Below are 26,541 nucleotides of genomic sequence, written 5' to 3' on the forward strand. Positions count from 1 at the left end.
ATTCATTCTTCATTCATTCATTCATTCATTCTATGGAGGACATGGATAGGTGATGTTTGGGTCAAGACCCTTCTTCAGGTCCCGACCCAAAATATTAGCTATCTATTTAATCTCCGTTTCTTGATTTAACATATCAAATGTAAGGTCAATTGACTTTCGAACATTATTCACTTCATATTTCCCTGGCTGGCCGTGGCATTGGTGAACTGTGAGTACTTCGCTTTGTTGAAATCCGCCTGGACATACCTGATCTACCGGTTGCCAAACACATGAATTCCACTTCCCATTCCCACACTGACCTTTCTGTTCAGGGCCACCTCCATTGTCAGAGTGAGACCAAACACAAATTAGAGGAACAGCATCTCATAAGGTCATAAGTGATAGCGTTAGAATTAGGCCATTCAGCCCATCAAGTCTACTCCGCCATTCAATCACGGCTGATCTATCTCTCCCTCCAAACCCCATTCTCCTGTCATTTCCCCATAGCCTCTGACACCCGTACTAATCAATAACCTATCTATCCCTGCCTTAAAAATATTCACTGCCATGGCCTCCACAGCCGTCTGTGGCAAAGAACTCCACAGATTCACCATCCTCTGACTAAAGAAATTTCTCCTCATCTCCCTCCTAAAAGAATGTCCTTTTATTCTAAGGCTATTACCTCTAGTCCTAGACTCTCCCATTAGTGGAAACACCCTCTCCACATCCACTCTACCCAAGCTTTTCACTATTCTGTATGTTTCAATGAGGTCCCCCCTCATTCTTCTAAACTCCAGCGAGTACAGGCTCAGTGCCGATAAAAGCTCATCATAGGGTAAATAGGTTCATATTTCGCTTGGGCAGCTTACAGCCCGCGGTATGACTATTGATTTCTCTAACTTGCATCACCCTTGCATCACCCTCTCTCCATCCCTCCCCCACCCAAGTCGATGTACTAGCTTCACTGTTGTCTTGTTGAGTCTCATTGTCTGTAAGATATTCTCACCTCACACTCAGCTAACAATGGCCTGTTCCCTTTATCATTGTTCTTTTTTGCATATTTTTCATTCATTTGTTCTATATTTCTCCACATCACCATCTACATCTCTCGTTTCTGTTTCCCCTGACTCTCCAGTCTGAAGAAGGGTCTCGACCCAAAACGCCACCTATTCCTTTTATCCTGAGATGCTGCCTGACCCGCTGAGTTACTGCAGTTTTTTGTGTCTATCTATGTTTAAAGGCATCTTGGTCTTTCACATTTGAACTGTTTTACATATACATATAAAGTGGATATAATTTCCAGATGTTTTCATATTGTTTAAAGTTTTTGGAACTTTGCTCTCCATGTAACATGTACTTTGTTCCATCTTAAGGAAAGAACTGGAGATAAATACAGTGAGCACTAAACTGGAGGATGAACAGTCACTCACGGCCACTCTTCAAAGGAAGATGAAGGAATATCAGGTAGGATGACTGCATCGCTTGTGACACTTGCTCCTAGCAGAGGGTTGTTTAGACTGAGGAGGGGCATAAAAGATTCAAGGTGAAGACATTTGTCCAGCACAAAGCAGATGCATAATTGATGGCGTTGTGATTTTGAGCGTCAGTGTGCAACCAGGGCCATATTCAACATCTGACATGAATAAGATGTCAACGGCCACGTGTCAGATCTGCAGCCGGCAGTAACTCACTGGTTGGCGAGAGAAGAAGATGAACACTGCCCAGACCAGGACTGGTAGAGGGCAATTGGACCAGTCATCTCATGCTTTGTTAGTTTGGTACGTAGTGTTTGGTTCCAATGTCATGCTTTGTTACCCCCACCTCCCCTGGTCTGCAGAAATTAGAAGCAAATGTGAATAGTACCTTTATTTGGTGGCAGCTCCTTCCTGAATTGTTTGTTAGACAATTGATAGCAGGAACATCAGTTCAGTTTGCTCATTATTAGTGAAGAAAAGGAATAGATGATGTTTTGGGTCAAGACCCTTCGTTAAACTGAGATGTTAGGGGGAGATGGAACTGCGAGATTTGAAAAGGTACATAGAACAAATGAATAATAGATATGCAAAAAGACAGATCAAGGCCACCAACGATGGTCAAGGAAAGGTGGAGCCCACAATGGCCCATTGTTGGCTGTGGGGAAGGTGATAACGAGTAATACAGACAGTGAGTCGCAGCAGAAGGACAGTGAAACTAGAATGATAACGAGGGTGCGGGAGGGATGAAGAGAGAGGCGATGCAAGGATTACTTGAAATTAGAGATGTCACTATTCAGGGCTCGCTGGTATGGACCAGCAGCATCGGCACCCAGTTTGAAGGTGAAACGACATAAAGAGCTGGAGTAACTCAGGAGTCTCCATCAATCTGAAGAAGGGTCCCAACCTGAATCAAGATGCTGCCTGACCGACTGAGTTACTCCAACACTTTGTCGTTTTGTGTATTAACCAACACCTGCAGTTCTTTGTTTCTACTTACTTTTAAGGTGATTCCAACTTGGTTACAATTTGACATACACACCGACCGGAAAGACTTGCGTGTCTGTATTGTGTTCAGTATTGGTCGCTCTGCCATGGGAAGGATGTTGTTAAGCTGGAAAAAGTGCAGAGAAGATTTACGAGGATGTTGCCAGGATTTGAGGGCCTGAACTATGGCGAGAAGCTGTGCAGGCTCGGACTGTGTTCCTTGGAGATTTGGAGGATGAGAGATGATCTTATAGGATGAATGCAAAGTCTTTACCCACAGTTGAGGAATGAAGAATAAGAGGACAGAAGTTTAATGTCAGAGGGGCAAATTTAATAGAAACCTGAGAGGCAACACTTTCACACAGGAACATATGGAACAAGTTGCCAGAGGAAGTTGTTGAGGCAGGTACTATAACATTTAACAGATTTGGACAGATACATGGACAGGAAAGGTTCAGAGGGATATGGGCCACATGCAGGCAGGTGGGACTAGTGTAGATGATTGGCATGGGCAGGTTGGGCCGAAGGGCCTGTTTCAGTGTTGTATGACTCTGTGATCCTCTATCTCTGCTGTTTCACTATCATTAGAGATCCAGCCAACTACAGTGGTTTAATCTACAAACCTGTAAATAGAGTTTGGGCTGAGTTTGGCCGCACAGTCGTGAGTGTACAGGGAGTATAATACGGAGCTGAGTATATATCCTTGCAGAGCATAGGTGTTAAGGATTATTGTGGAGGATGTTTTGTCACCTGAATCACTGATTGCTCTCTATGGGTCAGGAAGTCGAGGATACAATTGCAGAGGGAGGTGTTGACTCACATGTCCAGGGGTTTGGTGGTGAATTTGGTTGCGATTCTGGTTAATCTCTAATAAATCTCTAGTTAATCTCTAGTTAATAAATCTCTAGTTAATAATCTCTAGTTAATAAATAAGGGATTGATATAGGTGTCTTTGTTATTTAGACATTACAGGGATGAGTGCAGGTTCAGGGAGATGGAGCTGACCATGGCCATGTTGTGATGCGAGGTGAACTCCAATGGATCTATCAGGATAGAGTTAACGTGCACCATAACCAACTTCTCAAAGTACTTCATGATGGTGACTGTCAAAGCCACTTGATGGTAGCCATTAAGATACACCCCCCTGCATTTCTTTGGCACCTACATGATAGTGATCTTATGGCAAGTGGGAGCTTCACAATGGAATAGCGAGAGGTTAAACACAAAGGGTCAGGCAGCATCTCGGGAGAGAAGGAATGGGTAACATTTCGGGTCGAGACCCTTCTTCAGGCTGATGTCGGGGGAGGGGCTAGCCCCTTCCCCTTCCCAGTTCTCCCACTGTCTTCCTGTCTTCGACTACAATCTATCTTTGTCCCCATATCCTTTGATTCCACTAGCCCCTAAGAGTGGGGATAAATGGGGCCCTTTCGGAATGGCAGGCAGTGACCAGTGGGGTACCGCAAGGTTCGGTGCTGGGACCCCAGCTATTTACGATATACATTAATGACTTAGATGAAGGGATTAAAAGTACCATTAGCAAATTTGCAGATGATACTAAGCTGGGGGGTAGTGTGAATTGTGAGGAAGATGCAATAAGGCTGCAGGGTGACTTGGACAGGTTGTGTGAGTGGGCGGATACATGGCAGATGCAGTTTAATGTAGATAAATGTGAGGTTATTCATGGAAGTAAGAATAGAAAGGCAGATTATTATCTGAATGGTGTCAAGTTAGGAAGAGGGGATGTTCAACGAGATCTGGGTGTCCTAGTGCATCAGTCACTGAAAGGAAGCATGCAGGTACAGCAGGCAGTGAAGAAAGCCAATGGAATGTTGGCCTTCATAACAAGAGGAGTTGAGTATAGGAGCAAAGAGGTCCTTCTACAGTTGTACCGGGCCCTGGTGAGACTGCACCTGGAGTACTGTGTGCAGTTTTGGTCTCCAAATTTGAGGAAGGATATTCTTGCTATTGAGGGCGTGCAGCGTATGTTCACTAGGTTAATTCCCGGAATGACGGGACTGTCGTATGTTGAAAGGCTGGAGCAATTAGGCTTGTATACACTGGAATTTAGAAGGATGAGGGGGGATCTTATTGAAACATATAAGATAATTAGGGGATTGGACACATTAGAGGCAGGAAACATGTTCCCAATGTTGGGGGAGTCCAGAACAAGGGGCCACAGTTTAAGAATAAGGGGTAGGCCATTTAGAACGGAGATGAGGAAGAACTTTTTCAGTCAGAGAGTGGTGAAGGTGTGGAATTCTCTGCCTCAGAAGGCAGTGGAGGCCGGTTTGTTGGATGCTTTCAAGAGAGAGCTGGATAGAGCTCTTAAGGATAGCGGAGTGAGGGGGTATGGGGAGAAGGCAGGAACGGTGTACTGATTGAGGGTGATCAGCCATGATCGCATTGAATGGCGGTGCTGGCTCGAAGGGCTGAATGGCCTATTCCTGCACCTATTGTCTATTGTCTATTGTCTATTGTCTTTCAAATTCATCCAGTGAATTGGTCTCCACTGCCCTCTGTGACAGAGAATTCCCCAAATTCACAACTCTCTGGGTGAAAAAGTTTCTTCTCACCTCAGTTTTAAATGTTTTAAATGGCCTCCCCTTTATTCTTAGACTATTGATAGGCTTTATTACTAAAATAACTCCATTTATTTTCAGATGGAATTCACTTTTTGACATCGAGTTCATTTGTATTTGGAAGCATGTCGGCTATAAGCTGTTTCTCAGAGGGGACAGAGAAGTTGAACAGAACTGAAAACTATTTGCCGAGTTCCTTTCTTCTCTTAATGTGTCAGAATTCCTGAAACCCACACTCTGGCCTCGATCTTAAGATGGAGGTGATTCACCAACATCTGGTAAATCACTCTTGTCAGATTAGTGGTTTGCCCAGTGGTGCTAAGTACATGTGTAAAGGCTGTGCTGGAAGCACTCATCTGCACATCTGATTTTTATTCTGCACCTAATGAAGTGCTTTTATTAGAGTGAACCTTCACAACTCTCTGTAACTTTACAAAAAGCTGTTAGTCATGGTGAATTATTGCATAGGGATATGAAGAAGGTCGGGGCAAATTGAAACATTTTATCTGCCTTTGGGGCTTTTATCTCATGCCGTGGAATTCAAAAGAGAGTTAGATGGAGCTCTAGGGGCTAGCGGAATCAAGGGATATGGGGAGAAGGCTGGCACGGGTTACTGATTGTGGATGATCAGCCATGATCACAATGAATGGTGGTGCTGGCTCGAAGGGCCAAATGGCCTCCTCCTGCACCTATTTTCTATGTTTAAAAGAAAACTTCAGATGCTGGAGAACTGAAACAAAACCAGAAAATGCTGGAAGCACAGCATTTCAGGCAGTATCCGTGAGAAAGCCAAAAGCACCAATGTTCCAGGATGAGGATGTTTTGTCAGATCCCTGGGTCCAACGGCAGAAATGTTCATTCTGTTTCTCTTTCCACAGATGCTGGTTAAGGAGACCTTTTAATGCTGAGTGTTTCCAGCATTTTCATTTTGTTTCTTTAAAACGCAAGAAGTTGAGGTTGATTTCCATGTGAAATGGACAATGGAAAGATATGAAAAGGAAATACTGAAAGGATGGCCCCAATGAGGAGATTGCAGGGCTGTTTGGTGGGGAGAATTCACTTGTTCACACCCAACATCTGGATAAATGTAAATGTGGGCAGGCAGTAGGGTTGCCAACTGTCCCGTATAAGCCGGGACATCCCGTATTTTGGGCTAAATTGGTTTGTCCCATACGGGACTGCCCTTGTCCCGTATTAGGCCCAGTGGCTGCTGTCGGCCGGGACAGTGTTGACTAACGGAGTGTGTTCGCTTAACGGAAGTTGCGTAGCACTCAGCTCCGCTCCCCGAACACACTCTGTTAGCTTACACTGCCCCGGCCTACAGCGGCCCGGGCGGCCGCCATTGGTAGAGCAGGAGCACGTGGTCGCTGGCTGGGTTAGGTCACGTGGGGCGCGGGGCGGTGACGTCAGCTTGTCCCGTATTTGGGAGTGAGGAAGTTGGTAACCCTAGCAGGCAGTGAGTGTATAGGATGAGGCTGAGCCCAGGGTGTTGCAACAAGTAAGCACTCATGTAAGGTCTGTTACCTCCCCAAGCTGCAAGTACAAATAGACAATAGACAATAGGTGCAGGAGTAGACCATTTGGCCCTTCGAGCCAGCACCGCCATTCAACGTGATCATGGCTGATCATTCACAATCAGTACCCCGTTCCTGCCCTCTCCCCAAACCCCGCTCCCTCCCCGGACTCCGCTATCATTAAGAGCTCTATCTGGCTCTCTCTTTAAAGCATCCAGAGAATTGGCCTCCATTGCCTTTTGAGACAGAGAATTCCACAGATTCACAACTCTCTGAGTGAAAACGTTTTTCTTCATCTCCATTCTAAATGGCCTACCTCATTCTTAAACTGTGGCCCCTGATTCTGGACTCCCCCAACATTGGGAACAATGCCAATGTTCCTGCCTCTAGCGTGTCCAATCCCTTAATAATCTTATAAGATCCCCTCTCATCCTTCTAAATACAAGCTGAATGTTGCAAGATAAATCACCCGTGACAATGTAGCAGAAAAATTCAAATATTAATTGTTGTGATTGAAAAATGAAACAGCTGCAAATAACCCCGAAGAACATCCCGACCCGAAACGTCATCTATCCATGTCCTCCTGAGTTACTCCAGCACTTTGTGTTCTTGCAAGACTCCAGCAGCTGCAGTTCCTTGTGTTGTTTTGTGACACTTTTCATCAGTGTGGCATGCAGGGGTGTGTTAGAGTGGCGTTAGAAGCTATAAAAAAAATAACCAAACAGCAGTGAGAAATTAAGAGTTACCATGCCGGTTTGGATATGGAGTAACGTAGAGCCAGTAGGAGAAAGGATGGTCATTCTCATTCACCTGCAAGAAAAATCCAAGGTCATTTCAAGACCATTTAATCACATGGTTGCGATGTGTTTGGACGGAGTAAACAGTGAAAATCTCTCAGTGAAGCCCATTAGTTGACAATTCAAGGTGAAGGGGTGAAGGGGGCATAGATTTAAGGAGTTGCCCAAAATGGGCCGGGAGGGGATGAGGGGAAACCTACTATATGTGAAGAACGGTTATCATAGTGAAATGAATGACGTTAATTTTGTTGGAAATTATACATCAAAGGGTTCATTTATTGGCAATAAGCAAAAAGTGCTGGGTAAATTCAGCAGGCCAGGGGCCATGTGTGGATGGAACGGACGGACACTCAGCATTTCAGGTTAACTTCAAGTAACCCTTGCTTTCCCTGTCTCTCCATCCCTCCCCCTTCCCGGTTCTCCAACCAGTCTTACTGTCTCCGACTACATTTTATCTATTTTCTTTGTTGTTACCTTCTCCCAGATAACAATCATCTATTCTACATTTCCTGAACGTCATTTCTTTTGTCCTATTTTCACACCTTACACTTCCTTATCTCTGTATCTCCCTCTCCCCCCCCCCCCCCCCCCCCCCGACATCAGTCTGAAGAAGGGTCTCGACCCGAAACGTCAACCATTCCTTCCCTCCAGAGATGTTGCCTGTCCCGCTGAGTTACTCCAGCATTTTGTGTCTATCTTTGGTTTAAACCTGCATCTGCAGTTCCTTCCTACACATTTCAGGTTGGGACCCTTCTTCAGACTCTGGTATTTGTAATAGTAAACCAATTGATTTATTATTGTCATGTACCGAGCGAGGCACAGTGAAAACCTTGTCTTCGGCAACGTTCCGACAGATCATATCATACACCAGTATAAGCAACTGCTCAAAAGCTAAAACAGAGTGCAGACTATCGTGTTACAGCAGCAGAGAAAGTGCAGATAAAATAATAATTGGATGATCTATGAACAGGATAGAACAGCACCTCATATTTCACGGGCAACTTATGCCCCAGCGGTATGAATATTAACTTCTCTAACTTCAAGTAACCCCTGCTTTCTCTCCCTCTCCACCCCCCCCCCCCCTTCCAAATTCTCCTGCTGGTTTCACTGTCCTCCTGGATTAAATTTTACTGATTGTATGCCTCATTGTCACCTTACCCTCAGCTTGCAATGATCCATTCCACATTGTCCTTGAACCTCGTTCCCTTTGATCTCTTGTTTGCACACCTTACCCTTTCCTATCTCTATGTCTCCCTCTCCCCTGACTCTGTCTGAAGAAGGGTGTCGACCCGAAATGTCACCTATTCCTTCTCTCCAGAGATGCTGCCTGACCTGCTGAGTTACTCTAGCCTTTTGTGTCCAATGGATAGACCGTTTGCAAAGCTATGTGGAAAAAGTTAAGGAATGGAACTAACAAGATTGCTCTTCAAAGAGCTAGTATGGAGTCAATGGGCTGAAAAGCTTTCCTCCTGTGGCAGAACAATGACACTATCTTTGTTTTCTTTTTGTTTGAATGTAAACTTACGTTCTCTGGATTCATTTATATAAGCTTGACACCATCTTACTGAGCTATGGACAGTAATAGTGCCTTCATTCTCAGGGTAAACATTAAAGATAACCAGATGTCTAAACCACCGATAGTTAACACCAGCCACCAAATGAGTCACAAAAGATAGAAATACCCTTCACTTTTCATTCAGTCAAATAATCAGACTAGAAATTAAGCTATACTTTTATCTTTCACCATTATGTTTGATGACGCAAATATCTCTTACCTCTCAGAAAAAGAAAGCATCTTTTGTTGGCTATTGTTTGACTGTTGGTAGAGTTTGAAACTGATATAACTGTGTTGTTAAACCAGGTGCAGACAATGAAGCCTTTCTTCATTGTCCTGCTCGCCGCAGAGTTATTCTCCACATATATATTCTGCAAGTGGGTTGACTTGGACCATAAGAGGGATTTATCTAACCTGCTGATAATGAATTGGAATATATGCTTGACCAAATATGGTGCGTATTTGGTGTTTCTCAAATATGTCCCATATTTCCCATATGGTAAATATGGAATTACCAGATGAGATGCCAGTTCAAATCCCACTGTTGCAGGTGTGGAATCTAAACTTGGTCACAAGAATCTGGATTTGAAAATAAACGTCTCTGTAATAATAATGACCATAAAACTGCTGGTATTGTAAAAACACATCTGGATTGAATCTGCCATCCCAGTGGTTCCATTCTGAATGTGATCCCAGAACTAATTGGCCCAGCAAGCCTATCACCTGTAATGAGGTTCCTGTGTTGAAAGCCAATAACTGGGAAAGGACCAGTCATAATAGAAGGCCTTGAATTCAAAGATGTAAAGCTACTTTTCAGTCCACTTGACCTTTTAAACATCTGAGACTGATGTCTACATTTGAAGAACTAATCAGAGAACATCCTTAATGGGTTCATCCACAAAATTATATCTTACAGACAACACCTTGAACTCCTTGACCACAATCCCTGGGTAGGCCCTGTCCCATCAGCACCACCGACCCATTGGATGGGGCGATACTCTGATGTACAGGTGGAATGTCCCTGGTCAAAATGTGGTTTTCAGCTCCCTGGTGGAAAGCATCCTGAGTCAGTTTGCTAGTTCCTAGACCATATGTCGTGCCATATAAACTGTTTTGTATTCACGAAGGAACATCCTGAAGGAGAAAGGTCAAGGATTAGAGAGGTTCAGGAAGGCAGTGGAGTCTTTGCAGTAGAGAGAGATGCTAGGAATAGTAGAGTAAAATCAGCAATGCTTAAGAGGCCAGAATGTAAATAACATGGATCTCTGTGAAGTTTGTAAGTTGTGGGAGATAAGGAGAATGTTAAAGCAAAAATGAGAAAATTAAAATCAATTTGTTGTTTCATCGGATTTGGGGATTCTAACCTGGTGTGAGAGTCATCACACTGTTGTTTAATCGTCATAGCTCTGTTCAATGTATCTACCCTGGCTCTCCTCCAGTTCAGGGCCTTTGCAACTCCTGGAGTTTCATTGGAACACTACAGATGGCAAATGTTCAGATGCACAGTTCTTCAGCTTTGGAATTCTGATTAATTGCTCGCCATCTTTCCCCTTCTTTACAAAGGTGTTTATAACCTCTGCTCAAGGTTTCAGCACAGGTTCCGATACCTCCTCATCCCACACTGCATCCTGTGAAGGACTTGAGATGTTATAACCTGACAATATGAAAGGTATTGAGTTTGGACTAAATCTCAAATACAGTTGATTTGCAAGCCTTTTAACAGTGATCATTAAAAGATCACAGTTTAAAGCAGAAATAGATAGATTCTTGATAGTACGGGTGTAAAGGGTTATGGGGAGTAGGCAGGGGAATTGAGTTAGGAGAGATAGATCAGCCGTGATTCAATGGTGGAGTAGACTTGATGGACCGAATGGCCTAGTTCTGCTCCTATCACCTGTGACCATACGCCCTTGAATGATAATGTACAATCTACATTAGCACTGCACACTTTAAAAATCTGCTCACCTCACAGGGCAGCAACTCAGTAGTCCACAAAGTATCTATATCTACCTTAGTGACAAATTGAACATGAACTGAGATGTCTAATTAATTAAAATAATAGGAATATTAATATAAACATGTGTACCTGTGCACCTATTTTCTATGTTTTTCTATGCTTTCTACTTGAAGCAGGAGTACTCCAAGGCACCTTCAGCCTGCTCCACTCTGTCTGAACAAGGGTCTCGACCCGAAACGTCACTTCTCTCCAGAGATGCTGCCTGTCCCGCTGAGTTACTCCCGCTTTTTGTGTCTATCCACTATTTCTTAAAGTCACAGCTGATTGGACTGTAATGTCAACACAGCAATCTTGTCCATCCACAGTTACCTATCTCTGCCTTAAAAATATTAAAAAGCTGTGTTTCCACCAGCTCCTGAAGAAGAGTTCCCAAGATTCATGACCCTCTGGTAGAAAAATAAGTTGCCTAAATTCTGTCTTACGTGGTTGACGCATTATTTTTAAACAGTGACTTCCAGTTCTACATTCACCCACACGAGGCATTCTCACCACACTCACTCAATCAAAACCTCTCGGGGGCTTTTCATACTTTAATTAAGTCACATTCCACTCTTTTATACTTGCGAGGGATTTCCAGCTCATTTTAGATGCTGGAAATCTAAAATAAAATAGAAAAACCTGGAATCACTCAGCAGATCAGGGTGCATCTGTGGGTAGAGAACAGGGTTGCCAACTTCCTCACTCCCAAATACGGGACAAGTTTACGTCACCGCCCCGCGCCCCACATGACCTCACCCAGCCAGCGGCCATGTGCTCCTGCTCCACCAATGGTTGCTGTGCAACCCGCCTCCCGGCCCGGGCGGCCGCCATTGGTGGAGCAGGAGCACGTGGCCTCTGGCTTCACCCTTTGTCCCTTCTTTGGGAGTGAAGAAGTTGGCAACCCTACGAATACGGGACAAGGGCGGTCCCGTACGGGACAAACTAATTTAGCCCAAAATACGGGATGCCCCGGCTAATACGGGACAGTTGGCAACCCTAGTAGAGAAACAGAGCTACCGTTTCAGATTGAAGCCCCTCAGAACTGGGTAGGAGATATAGGAAACTTGGCAAGCTTGCATGGTACAAGCCCAGCTAATTGAACCTTTCCTCAAAAGATACCTAGGCCCCGCAGCAGCTTGACGACTGTGATAAATGAGGAGATGACCAGGTACCACCATCATCACGGTGATAAAACTGCAAAGGAGTCCTGGCCTGAAAAAAACAGTGCACCCAAGGGTGCTGTAGATGGACCTTGCAATAAGGCCAGTTATTGGACTGATCATACTTAGTATGTACTGATCTAAGTGCCTACTTAGTAGGTAGTAGGACTGATCGTACCTATGACTGATCAACTGAACCATTGTCATGGAGTCATGAGGCAACACAGTGCGGAAGCAGGCCCTTCAGCTCATCTTGTTCATGGCGATCAAGACTGCATTCTGGGCTAGTCCCATTTGCCTACATTTGGGCCACAGCCATCTAAACCCTTCCTATCTATATATCTCATTCAAATGTCTTTTGAAAGTTGTGATTGTACACACTTTTATAGCTTCCTCTCGCAGCTCATTCCAGATACAGACGGTACTGTGAGTGGAAAGAAAAGGCTTCACTTAAATCCCTCCCCGCTCATTTTAAATCCATGCCCACAAATTTTAAAATCGTCCTCCCTGGGCAAAAAAGTGATTGCTCATTTTATCCATGCTCCTCATGATTTTGTGTACTTTTAGAAGGTAATCCCTTAGCCTCCTGCGCTCCCAAGGAAAACAATCCCAGTCTATCCAATATACCCCTTTGGCAAGTCCAAGTCCAGGTAACTTCCCAGTGAATCTTTTCTACACCCTTCACAACTGAATGACATCCATCCTGCAACTGGGCAACCAATGGCACATCGTACTCTACTTCGTAGTACTTCAGCAGGTCTGAAGAAGGGTCTCGACCCGAAATGTCCCCCATTCCTTCTATCCAGAGATGCTGCCTGTCCCGCTGAGTTACTCCAGCATTTTTGATTTAATTTGACTTTAACCAGCTTTGATTTTGATTTTTGATTTATCTTTGATTTAAACCAGCATCTGCAGTTCCTTCCTGCGCATAGTACTGCAAGTGTGGTCTCACCAATGACTTGTACAGACTGCATCATAATGTCCCAACGTTTGTATCCAATTCCCTTCCAAATGAAGGCAAGTGTGTCAAACTTGAGTCGTCACTTTCACAGAACCATGCCCATGTACTCTCACACCTCTCAGTTCTGCAACGCTCTCTCTAGGGCTGTATCATTTACTGTGTAAGTGACATACCTTCACTGTGCTGGTTAATGACGTGATCAATCACAGTGAGGCAGGGTGGAGATTATTGGAGGCTGGAAACTGGTGTTTTGCTATTGAGGGATCATCGTATCAAAAGAAGATTGGGTTTGGGGAGGTGAGAGTAGCAGTAATTTGAAGGTGTGCTTGAAGAATAAAGAACAAAGTTGTCAGTTAGAAGTCCCTGTCCATCATTACTCTCCTTGCCACATGTAGTATGAACTTGTAAAATATCCTGAAAATGGCCGTCATGGTATCGTGAGAGGTCACTTTCAGGATAATGTTTTCCAGGTTCATGCTCCAAATGCAAAAAGAGCAATGCATGGGAAATGAAGGTAGTGTTGGTGCTTCAAAGTGCCAGAGAGCCGGGTTCGAGCCACTTGTGCTGTCTGCATGATATTTGCTCGTTCTCCCTGTGACTGCGTGGATTTCCTCCGGGTGTTCCGGTTTCCTCCCACATCCCAAGGACATGCGAGTTTGTACAGGTCGCTACGGGTCGTTGCCGTTTGCACCATCGCAAAGTCAAAATATCACAAGTCGAAGCATCGTAAGCCGGGGAGCATCTATAGTATGAAGAAGGGTCTCGACCCGAAACGTCACCCATTCCTTCTCTCCTGAGATGCTGCCTGACCTGCTGAGTTACTTCAGCATTTTGTGAATAAATACCTTCGATATGAACGGGTGATGGATGGTCGACGTGGACTTGGTGGGCTGAAGAGCCTGTTTCCATGCTGAATCTCTAAACTAAAACCATGCCTGTATTGTGGCCAAGTGCCTGGGGGATTTTGCAGAGTGATTCTGAACAACAGGGCAATGGTCATCATGGTATTTGACTTTGTGATGGGAAGGAGAGATTAATTTTCAATCACACAATGCTGAGAACAAAAACAGTTTGATTTCTAGGCATATGTAGGTTTCCTGGCAGCAAAAAAAAGCACTGTTATCAAGGTTCTTAAATAAGCGACACTTCAAAGATTTTGTGTTCTGGCCACTCATGCAAAATAGGAGCTACAATGTTCAAACTGCATCTCCACCCACGCTCCCTTAGAATCCCACGGGAAGGCTGTATGGAACTACCACTGTACATAAAATCTAAGTCCTTTCAAATAATAATGAAGTGTCTGATGAAATCCTGGATGTTGAAACTGCCCCTCTCCTGGAGAAATAAATCTGCACTGTGTAATTTCAGTCCCTTTATAGACGTTTTGTTTTAACCGCAAACCGCCTGCCAGTGAATTATCTCCCACAAAGGTAGTGTTTCAGGCAGTTCCACTGTCTCTTCAGCTTTTGATTCTAACGCTTTGCCTGTACTCCTCTCATTGTTCCTGGCCATGTGCCCACCGCTGCCTTCTGGGGCTCATTTTGTAGAGAATTGCTCCAGGATTCCTGCAGCAGACCACTTAATGTCAGAATCTTGCCTGCAAATGTTACCGCAGTGACTTACTTGTTAAACAGTAAGACACTTCACTTCAAGAGTCATGTAAGTTTTATTGTCTTCTGCCCCAAAATGGAACAATGAAACATATATTTATATGTATATCTATTTATTTATAACAATTTATTTACAACTATGTGTGTACACGCACGCACGCACGCACGCACGCACGCACACACGCACACACACACACACACACACACACCAAACAAAACACAAACAAAACACAAACAAAACACAAACAAAACACAAACAAAACACAAACAAAACACAAACAAAACACAAACAAAACACAAACAAAACACAAACAAAACACAAACAAAACACAAACAAAACACAAACAAAACACAAACAAAACACAAACAAAACACAAACAAAACACAAACAAACAATAATAGTGTAAGACAAGACAAGAAAAAGCTGCTCCTGAACCTGGATGTTACAGTTTTCAGGCTCCGAAACCACTGATAGGAGTGAAGTGAGTTTGGCCAGGGTGGTGTGGGTCAGTGAGAGTGTGGCCAGGGTGGTGTGGGTCAGTGAGAGTGTGGCCAGGGTGGTGTGGGTCAGTGAGTGTGTGGCCAGGGTGGTGTGGGTCAGTGAGAGTGTGGCCAGGGTGGTGTGGGTCAGTGAGAGTGTGGCCAGGGTGGTGTGGGTCAGTGAGAGTGTGGCCAGGGTGGTGTGGGTCAGTGAGAGTGTGGCCAGGGTGGTGTGGGTCAGTGAGAGTGTGGCCAGGGTGGTGTGGGTCAGTGAGAGTGTGGCCAGGGTGGTGTGGGTCAGTGAGAGTGTGGCCAGGGTGGTGTGGGTCAGTGAGAGTGTGACCAGGGGGGTGTGGGTCAGTGAGATTGTGGTCAGGGTGGTGTGGGTCAGTGAGAGTGTGGCCAGGGTGGTGTGGGTCAGTGAGAGTGTGGCCAGGGTGGTGTGGGTCTCTGATGATGGTGGCTGCCTTTTTGAGGCAGTGACTCTTGCAGATCCATTCGGTAGTGGGGAGGTCAGAACTCCTGATGGACCGGCCAGTGTTCACCACCTTTTGCAATCTTCTGTGTTCCTGGGCGTTCGAGTTGTGATGTAACCAGTCGATATGCTCTCGACTGTACACCTGTAAAAGTTCAAGAGTATTTGTTGAGATACTGAATCTCCTCAAGCTTCAGTTGATGGGCTTTCTTTGTGCTTGCACCAGTGTGTTGGGTCCTGGACAGAACTTCAGAGCTATGCACGCCCAGGAATATGAGCTTTTTGACTCTTTCCATCACTATCTTGTCGATGAGGAAAGATTTGTGGATCCTCACCATTCCTCTTCCAAAGTCAACAATCATCTCTTTGATTTTACTGAGATTGATCAGTCGATCGATCTCCCTCCTACACTCCAACTCATCATCATCATCTGTAATTCATCCCACAACGATGGTGTCGTCAGCGACCTTGAAGAGAGGAGTTGGAACTGTGACTGGCTACACATTCATGAGTATAGAGTGAGAAGAGCAAGGGGCCAAGGAGGTGTTGTTGTCAATACGTGTAGACTGTGGTGTGTGGATGAGGAAGTCCAGGATCCAGTTGCAGAGGGATGCGCAGAGACCCAGTTCCGTGAGCTTGGTATCCAGTTTGGAGCAGATGATGGTGTTGAACGCTGAGCTGTAGCCTGTGAATATCAGCCTGACGTATGTGTTTTTATTGTCCAAGTGATCCAATGCAGAGTGGAGAACCAGTGAGATTACATCCTCCATTGACCTGTTGTGGCAGTGGGCAAATAGAGGCGGGTTCAGGTTCTTGTTAATGTGGTACTTAAACAACCTCACTAAGTACCTCATCACCACAGCCGTTAGTGCCACTGGATGATAAGTGGAAAGATTTTGTTTTTTTGGACCATGAGCCTTTTTTATTTCGTACAATTGAGTAGCAATGCTTGGAACACGTGGTTCCAAGTGGAACACTGTGTAACCAAGATGGAACAGTTCTGCAATAGCACATTTTCCAAAATATAGACACGCATGCTTGAAGGTTCATTAAAGTTAAGACTGCAACCAGAGTTTAACTTGGCCATCAGCACTTGTACAACGTATCGCTTTTTAAAAAAAGCATTAAAAGATGGCTTGTAATAGAGTGTACTTTTGGGAGTGCTCTTATTGTACAATGTGTGGGGAGACACAAAACGCTGGAGTAACTCAACAGGTCAGGCAGCATCTCTGGAGAGAAGGGATGGGTACTTCTTCTTCAGAAGGGTCTCGACTCGATATGTCACCCATTCCTTCTCTCCAGAGATGCTGCCTGACCCGCTGAGTTACTCCAGCATTTTGTGGCTACCTTCGATTTAAACCAGCATCTGCAGTTTTTTCCCTACACATGAATTGTTATGCATCAGCAGATTTACCCGCTTCTATTCCCATCCACATTTGGTTATGCATGTTCAAAATGTGCACTGACAACAAATGTTACAATTTCGGAATTCCGCCTGGCAACATCTCTTCTCAACATAAGTAGAATGAAAAAAATACTTTTTTTTTACTCCTAAAGTAGAATTTGGTTATATTATTTCCAGGTTGCACTGAGTCACTCTGGAAACCCAACTCATGATCGTTTGCCCTTTCAGGCAAGAAACACTAACTGGAAAAGTGGTTCACCCAGACCAATAATGAAGCACTGAAGAAAATATTAAATCAAATGAAAATATGCTTAAAGAAAAGTTGTAATCCTACAGAATGGGAATAATTCAGAAACCACCAACAATGGAACTGGGCATTGATGAAGAAAGAGGAGTTAAAACAGGGATATATTCCAGCTAGAAACATAAACTCAAATTAAGTGCCTTTATATTTAAGTAAGAAGTAAGAGTGGAGATCAATGTGAGTCCCTTAACAGGCACAGGCAGAAGAAATTAAATTGGGAAATCTTTGAGAAATTAAACAGCTATTTTAGAGACCCAGAGAATGAAATCAAGCCCTTCAACCCACACTGGGCAACAATCACTCGATCAGATTTATCTTTTTAAACCCCCATATCCCCATCAATTGCCCCCTCCCAGACCCCACCACTCACACTAGGGACAATTATGGTGGCCAATTAACCCAACAACCCCATGTATATTTGAGATGTGAGGACCCAGAGGAAACCCAGCTGTCACAGGGAGAACCTGCAAACTCCACACAATCAGCATTCCAAGTCACTACTGAGCCTGGGTCTCAGGCGTTGTGAGTCAACAGCTTAACGAGCAGTGCTCCCTTGCCTCTCAATGGAAAACCTCTTGGGTATAATGGAGGCCCATAGATCAAGGGTGAAAGAGGAACTCAAAGCGATTTGCATTGGTAGAAAATTAGAACTGGAGAAATTACTGGGACTGAAAGCAAATAAATCTCCTCAACTTGATAATATGTATTCCAAGATTTTAAAGGAAGTGGCCATGGAGGTGGTGGAAATACTGGTGATCATTTTCAAAATGTTCATAGGTTCTAAAATAGCTCTACAGGGTTTGTACAGGAACCTGAGGGAAAAGGTATCACAACATGCTGGATGGAGTAACTCAGCAGGTCAGGCAGCATCTCGGAGAGAGGGAATGTGTAAAAGGATGTCCCTCGTACGCAGAGTCTTTTACTGAATAGGTTTATTAATTGCACTACACACATTATGCCCTAGCTGTCCGTGGTCATCACTGGAACTAGAGAGCGAGCTGGAGGTGGGGAAGCTACAATTATACAAGAGACCATGGGGAGTGGTTAGTAGTGGTGAGGTCACTATGTTAAAGGAACATGCACTGATCTACAGAATGGGTGACATTTTGGGTCGAGACCCTTCTTCAGACTGAGGGAACTGATGGAAACTGAGGGGAAGGATCAGCCATGGTCTTACCGAATGGCAGAGTGGAGCCGAGGGTCTGAAAGGCTTGCAGCTTTTACCTGTTCCCTCAATTTTCTTCTCACATGGTCCTCCAGATTTGTTTTCAGTTGTCCACATTCTTATAGTCATAGAGTGATACAGTGTGGAAACAGGCCCTTTGGCCCAAATTGCCCACACCGGCCAACACATCCCAGCTACATGCGTCCCACCTGCCCAAGTTTGGTCCATATCCCTCCAAACTTGTCCTATCCATGTAGCTGTCTAACTGTTTCTTAAACGTTAGGATATTCCCAGCCTCAGCTACCTGCTCTGGCAGCTTGTTCCATACACCCACCACCCTTTGTGTGTAAGTATGTTATCTTATCGTCTTATCCATTCCACCTTTCTGCTTTATGGTGGCGCAGCGGTAGTGTTGCTGCCTTACAGCGAATGCAGCGCCGGAGACCCGGGTTTGATCCCGACTACGGGGGCTGTCTGTATGGAGTTTGTACGTTCTCCCCATGACCTGCATGGGTTTTCTCCGAGATCTTCTGTTTCCTCCCACACTCCAAAGATGTACAGGTACAGGCTTGGTAAATGTAAAAAAAATGTCCCTAGTGGGTGTAGGATAGTGTTAATATGCGGGGATCGCTGGTCGGCGCGGACCCGGTGGGCCGAAGGGCCTGTTTCCAAGCTGTATCTCTAAACTAAACTAAACTTTCTGCTCTTTCCTTATGCCAATCTTTCCTTCCTTATACATCCTTCCTTCATTGAGGAGACCAAGCCTGTACACAATCATGACAATCTTTAATAGTGCATTTCATTTATGTGTCCCAATGCCTCATGTGTCCCAATGCCTCATGTGTTCCAATGCCTCATGTGTCCCAATGCCTCATGTGTTCCAATGCCTCATGTGTCCCAATGCCTCATGTGTCCCAATGCCTCATGTGTTCCAATGCCTCATGTGTCCGTTTAATACTGTCCAAAATGTGGAGTTGAGAAATCTTTGCTACTTCAAATGTAGTACAGAAGTGAAAGCTGTAACATTTTGAGCTGCCTGGGTACACCATTTATATTCAGGAAATAAATCATCATAACTCTAAAATGCATTGTTTCTTCACTGAGTGGAGAATGTAAGGGGGAATCTGTGCAATTTACATTCCACCACAAGCAGCTAAGTACAGTGTCTCCTCCTCTGCCTCTGGCTGGCTGGCAGTCGATGAAACAATTTGCATGATTTGTGCTGACTTGATGCGGCAGATCTGATTGCAGACTGTGACACAGAGTAGGTGTTCATGCCGAGGTATTAGAATTAAAGTGAAGGAATGTTGCTAACAGGCGGGACAGGAAAGCATTCAGTGTGCCAGCAATCCAGAGTTACAACGCTGGACAAGACCCAGGGGCAATTTACTGAAGCCATTTAACCTACAAACCTGCACATCCGGAGAACCTGGAGAAAACTCACATAGTCACAAGGAGAACGTACAAACTCCACACAGAGAGCACCTGGAGTCGGGCCTCTGGTGCTGCGAGGCAGCAACTCTACCTCTGTGCTGCTATGCCCCACTGTTACTACATCTCATGTGTGCATCGTGTGTCTGTGTACATACACATGCAAATGAAAAGTTAAAATTATATCCAATGATAATGAGGTAAAATGAGAATGTTTGCTTCTCTATGGATAGCTCCGTTGCAATTTCTGAATTTGAATTGCATGGTTTTTAACCTGAGTCTTTGCAAATGCTGCAGCAATAGGACGGTACGACCAGATGTTACAGTTTGGGGTTGGTCCAAATAGCAGGAGGCTTTGGTGAAGATGCAGTTGCTCCTATTTTGAGCTTGACACAAAAAACTGCAAAGTTAATCCACCATTTACATGTAATTATTCCAAAAAAAAATTGGAAAGCTCCGTGTTTTTACCTTAAAGATGTTTCTCACTTTCTTGGCCCAGCTGTGCACTTGGAAGTAAGCATTTACAGAGAGCTTGTTCAGTTGACAAAATGTAAAGTTGTCAAGCTGTACTGAATTTAATTTGGTCATTTAATCTGAGTTCTTTAAAGTGGTAGTGTAAAGGTTTTATTTCTTTCATTGAGTGTGGAGCACAGAATTAACTTGAACTCTGAATCCTCATGGATATTTATGCGACTGATTTGTATCTGATGCCTCACAGAGAGTGAGACATGGGATGAAGATAACTTTTTGAAAAGGACTGTGGAGCATGGAATGCTTTGCCATTGAATGATAGCATCTATTAAAGATAGTGGGCTAGAGTTACTTGAGATAAATGCCAGCAGAAAGATCACCGCCATCTCTAATGTTAATGGTTGCCTGATGCTTTGTATAATAAATGGTATCTCCTCTGTGTACGGTTGAAATTACTGTGGCAAAATTGAGTCCATGCATTTTAAGGTTCTTGTCAATGCCTTCCCCTCAAATCTTAGATACGTCGATAAGTGCAAGCAGCAGCATCTGCATTCTGTGGTCAGGTGGAATATTGATCTGCCGCATTAGTTTGTCGCAGATAGTTCTGAGGAGGGGCCATATGGAAGACTGGTCCGGATAGGCAGGACAAGATTGAGAGGCAACTCTGTTTCAATCTGGGCCAGTGAATGCTGAACCACACATGAAGTGGTACCCATGCAGTCTCTTTGTGCTGCGCATTGCTCTTAAAAACACTTCACTGGACTGCTGGTCTCAGGAGGAAATGAAGCACAGACCAAGGCTGTAGACTGGATTTTAGAAGAATAAGCCTGGACTTGATTGAAACACAGAATCGTGAGGGGTTTTGGCAGGGTTAGTGTTGGGAAATATATTCTTGTTGTGCAGGAAGCCAGAACTAGGGGGTGAAAGGTCATCAGAGACGGGTAGGAATTTGGAGTTGAGGTCAGCCTTGATATTATTGAAGATGCAAAAGCTTCAAGGGGCTGAACTGGCTCATTCTGCTCAGAACGTGTTAACGGAGTGTGATGTAGATCCTTTTCTGATATTTATTAGCTCAATATTGTCACTTGCTGTGAATGTCGCAGTCACTCTTAATTTAACAAAGCACTGACTAATTATACTAGGAAGATTTTAATTAGAATTCCACACATTATCCCATGCAATACAGGAAATATGTTTTCCTCTGTAGTAAAGCACCCTCCCCTTGCACGACACTTCCATGAGTGTACCATGTTTGCAATGCATGCAGGAAAGTAGATAGGTGCTGAGCATCAGACAGCACTATCTGGGGCATCTGATAGCAGGGACAATATCGTAATACTTTATACCTGTCACCACAAACATAAAGGGCCAATACAACAAGACTGTTTGCACACTGTGGTTCATCTGTAGCTTTGGTTATTTTAGGTGACTTTGTGAAATTGAAACTGATGTACCCCTCAAGCCCACTGCTCTTAATTTGTATCATTTGTTCAGAAGCTAAGTTGCCCCTCGAGTTCCCTATCACTTATGACTCAACAATTTAATGGAAAGTTCCAATGTGGGTCATTTGCCTTTACAATACAATATGATACGATACGATAGAACTTTATTTATCCCAGGAGGGAAATTGGTCTGCCAACTGTCATAAACACAACAGGATACATGAAACATGAAATTGAAGTGATGAGTGGAAAGTCCAGGATTGAGAATGTGCAAAGATTAGGGAGGGGGAGGGGCACCAGTCTACCCCATGACAGAAGGGGGAGGAGTTGTACAGTTTGATTGCCACTGGGAAAAAAGTTCTCCTGTGGCGTTCCGTGCTGCAACTAACGCTGCACGACACGCTCACGTGGCTGGACTGTTTGCAAAATTGGCTATTAATGGTTTTGAGAGGCGAGGGAAGAATGGGGCAAAATTCACAGCAAAAACGTTGGAAAATGTTGCTCTGCCTCCAGTTTCAGTACAGAATGCACTAATGGTTTTCTCTGGCCTCATTTATTGTACAGATCCGGGTTGAGGAACTGGAAGAGGAGCTGGATGCAGAACGAGCTATGAGAGCCAAGGTATGTGTTCACAGGACTTGGAGAGTTCTTTAACTTTTTGTTATTAGAAACATAGAAGCATAGAAAATAGTTGCAGCAGTAGGCCATTCGGCCCTTCGAGCCAGCACCGCCATTCAATATGTGTAGGGGAAAAAAACTGCAGATGCTGGTTTAAATCGAAGGTAGACACAAAATGCTGGAGTAACTCAGCGGGGCAGGCAGCATCTCTGGAGAGAAGGAATGGGTGACAATTGCCCTGCCCCCTCCCCTGACATTAGTCTGAAGAAGGGTCTCGACCCGAAACGCCACCCATTCCGTCTCTCCAGAGATGCTGCCTGACCTGCTGAGTTACTCCAGCAATTTGTGTCTACCTGCCATTCAATATGATCATTGCTGATCATCCAAAATCAGTACCCTGTTCCTGCTTTTTCCCCATATCCCTTGATTCCCTTGAAAATCTTGCAATGAATGAGTATAAATGTTGTAAGCTGGCAGTGAAAGGTCTGTCAGTAGGGTCCAGTCCCGTGCAGTTACACAAGTACGCACGAGGACTGGGGCAGGACTGGGGCCCCTGCCCGATCTAAATAAGCAACCATCAACCACTTAACTAGATCAAAACTGTGTGTTTTTCTCATTCCTTTTAATGCTACTAAATGTTCCAAGGCAATTCACAGGTGTTACTAACTTTGCACCAAGCCACTTCTAAGGGTTGATGGCCAAATGGTTGGTTGGTGGTTGGTTTCCAGGGTTCTTTTGGAGGAAGGGAAGATCTAGGTCAAAGTTTAGTTTAGAGTTTAGTTTAGAGATACAGCGCGGAAACAAGCCCTTTCGGCCCACCGGGACCGCGCCGGCCAGTGATCTCCGCACAATAACACTATCCTATACCCACTGGGGACAATATTTACATTTACCAAGCCAATTAACCAACAAACCTGTATGTCTTTGGAGTGTGGGAGGAAACCGAAGATCTCGGAGAAAACCCACGCAGGTCACGGGGAGAACGTACAAACTCCGTACAGACAGCACCCGTAGTCAGGATGGAACCCGGGTCTCTGGTGCTGTAAGGCAGCAACTCTACCGCTGCGCCACCGTGCCACACCCTTCTAGAACTGTACAAATATTATGGTCATGGAACTTTCAGTCACATAACTCTGGGGGAAGAATAACTGCATTAAATGTTAAATTAGTTCAGCTGTTTGTAGGAATCAATGTAAATTTAATGTTATTATGGAAGCTTGTTCATATTGAGTAGTGTCCATAAATTGGGTGATTTGACCTGGTGACAGCCTGTACTTGCTTTTACATGGGAGCGTACTGGAAGCAGCTCTCAGCTTACCCTGCACTGGAGTGAGGCTCCTGATGCTGCTCGTTCACTGTGTAAGGGGGTAACCGGCATTCCGCATGTACCCCATTTATATTCTGTGTGAGGATCGTGTGCACCAGCACAGCAGTGAGTACACAAGAACTGGCCACTTGCGACTCATTCCAATCTTGTGACTGCACCTGTGGCTTGATCATAGATGTACACTTGTTCAGAAGTCACTGAGTATAGAAGTTGGGAGGTCATGTTGCAGTTGTATAAGACGTTGGTGAGACCGCATTCAGAATATTGTGTTCAGTTCTGGGCATCATGTTATAGGAAAATTGTTGTCAAGCTGGAAAGGGTACAGAAAAGATTTACGAGGATGTTGCCAGGACTAGAGTGTCTGAGCTATAGGGCGAGGTTGAGTAGGCTGGGTCTCTGTTCCTTGGATCGCAGGAGGATGAGGGGAGATCTTATAGAATTGTATAAAATCATGAGAGGAATAGATTGGGTAGATGCACAGAATCTCTTGCTCAGAGTAGGGGAATCGAGGACCAGAGAACATCAAGAGTCAAGAGTGTTTTAGTGTCGTATGTCCCAGATAGAACAATGAAATTCTTACTTGCTGCAGCACAACAGAATATGTAAACAATATGATAAACGAGAGAGAAAAAAAAGTTCAGTGTGTATATATACACATACTCACAAATACACACACACACACACACACACAAATATATAATATATATATATACACACATACACACACACGCACAGTTGAGCTTATAGGACTTGATATTACAATCCCTACTATAATTGGCAGCTTCTTAATATCTTGAGTGGGGGTCGGGGTAAAGACTTCTTGGGGTCATCAGGTGGGCACCCTCCTTCCTTGGTGTTTCGTTGATAGGTCCACGACACCTCCAGAGGGCTCAACAGCGATACCTGGCGTCCCAGGTGCGCTCCCCTCTGTTTTTACCCCTCTTGCTGGTCATTTTGCAGCCCAGTTGGAGTCTTTCCTCTTCAGCCACAGCCAGTTGCTGCTTCGCTCGGCAGCCTCTGACAGCGACCTGACGGCCTGCCGGAAGACCTGTCCTCGGACTCATACCCTTCAGGAGTCTGGTTGTTGACATGGCTACAAACCCTCTACAACCAACCTCTACAGGGAACACCTGGGCACGCCAGCCACGTTGTTCTGCCTCTGCTGCTAAGTCTGAATACTTCAGGCATTTTCATTCATGCGCTTCACCAACTGCAGCCTCCCAAGGCACACTTAACTCCACGATGTCCAGGGACTTCTGTGAGGTTGACCACGAGATTAGTTGTGATGATCTCTGGTGGAAAGATGAGCTTGTGGTCTAGGTCAGCTTGTGGTCTAGATCAGCCTGCATTTTCCAGTCCCGGGCTGTGTCCAGGAGGGTCGGTTCCTTTCTTGCAAATGGCTTCTCTGGAAATTGTCCTGCTTTTACAAAAGGGATGGTGTTTAAGAAACCAGGTGTTGGAGGAGGGAGGGCATTGGTGGTAGTTCTCCTTCCTTCCAAGGTAATCGCCAGTTGTCGCAGGACCTGATTGTGCCTCCATGTGTAGCGGCCTTGTGAAAGACTGGTTTTACAACTAGTGAGGATGTGCCTTAATGTTGCTGGGGTTTGGCAGAGAGAACATGATGGATCTTCTCCAAGCCACTGGTTCAGGTACTTGGGTATGGGAAGAACATCACAGGTGGCTCTGATGATGAAGCTAAGACGGCTTCCTTCCATTTCCCACAGACCCTTCCAGTTAAGCCTATGATGCTCCAGGTTTTCCCAGGTAGTCCACTGGCCCTGTTTGGAATGTGAGACTGTCTTTGTGCATCTCTCTGCCTCCTCATGCTGACGGACCTCAGCAACTACCAGCTTTCTTCTCTGGATGGATGTTGCCCTGTGCCATGCGGGTCGACTTGTCCCGAGTCCAATCCCACCTCTTCCCTGCTGCACCTGTCCTACAATGTCTCTGTGCCTGAGAGCAGAGTTTGCTTGCTGTACAGCCTCCGATGGGGTCCACTTCCTCCCAGTTGCCAGTCTGGGAGCAGCCGCTCGTACCGCATCATCTTGAGACTCGGTCAGGGTCATGGCCAGCCTCACTTTGGTGCATTTGTATTCTTCTGTGAGGCTAGAGGCCGGCAGTTCCAGTTCCACACATACTTACAAAAAGCAAACTATAGTAGTGCAATAATAATAATGTCTATTATGGTTCAGAGCTTATTTGCAGGTTGTGGTGTTTAATAGACTGATGGCTGCAGGAAGAAGCTATTCCTGAACCTGGACGTTACAGTTTTCAGGCTCCTGTACCTTCTTCCAGGTGGCAGGGGTGAAATGAGTGTGTGGCCAGGGTGGTGTGGGTCAGTGAGTGTGTGGCCAGGGTGGTGTGGGTCAGTGAGTGTGTGGCCAGGGTGGTGTGGGTCAGTGAGAGTGTGGGTCAGTGAGAGTGTGGCCAGGGTGGTGTGGGTCAGTGAGAGTGTGGCCAGGGTGGTGTGGGTCAGTGAGAGTGTGGCCAGTGTGGTGTGGGTCAGTGAGTGTGTGCCCAGGGTGGTGTGGGTCAGTGAGAGTGTGGCCAGGGTGGTGTGGGTCAGTGAGTGTGTGGCCAGGGTGGTGTGGGTCAGTGAGTGTGTGCCCAGGGTGGTGTGGGTCAGTGAGTGTGTGGCCAGGTTGGTGTGGGTCAGTGAGAGTGTGGTCAGGGTGGTGTGGGTCTCTGATGATGCTGGCTGCCTTTTTGAGGCAGCGACTCCAATAAATCCTTTTGATGGTTTCCCATAGGTTCAAGGTGAAGAGGAAAAGATTTAATAGGAATCTGAGGGGTAACCTTTTCACACAAACGCT

At 45.1% G+C, this 26,541-nt stretch overlaps 1 protein-coding gene across 2 annotated transcripts in view; it reads left to right on the forward strand.

Annotated features, from left to right (window-relative positions):
* Positions 1 to 26,541, forward strand: part of LOC144594443 (putative uncharacterized protein MYH16) — a 180,583-nt gene that overhangs the window by 59,308 nt on the left and 94,734 nt on the right. For both annotated transcript variants that reach the window (XM_078400924.1, XM_078400925.1), the window contains exons 3-4: positions 1,353 to 1,443; positions 22,348 to 22,404. In XM_078400924.1, coding sequence (XP_078257050.1) covers positions 1,353 to 1,443; positions 22,348 to 22,404 — 148 coding nt within the window. The remainder of the gene's footprint in view (positions 1 to 1,352; positions 1,444 to 22,347; positions 22,405 to 26,541) is intronic.

The sequence above is a fragment of the Rhinoraja longicauda genome, chromosome 6, assembly GCF_053455715.1.
Source record: "Rhinoraja longicauda isolate Sanriku21f chromosome 6, sRhiLon1.1, whole genome shotgun sequence".
Classification (NCBI taxonomy): domain Eukaryota; kingdom Metazoa; phylum Chordata; class Chondrichthyes; order Rajiformes; family Arhynchobatidae; genus Rhinoraja; species Rhinoraja longicauda.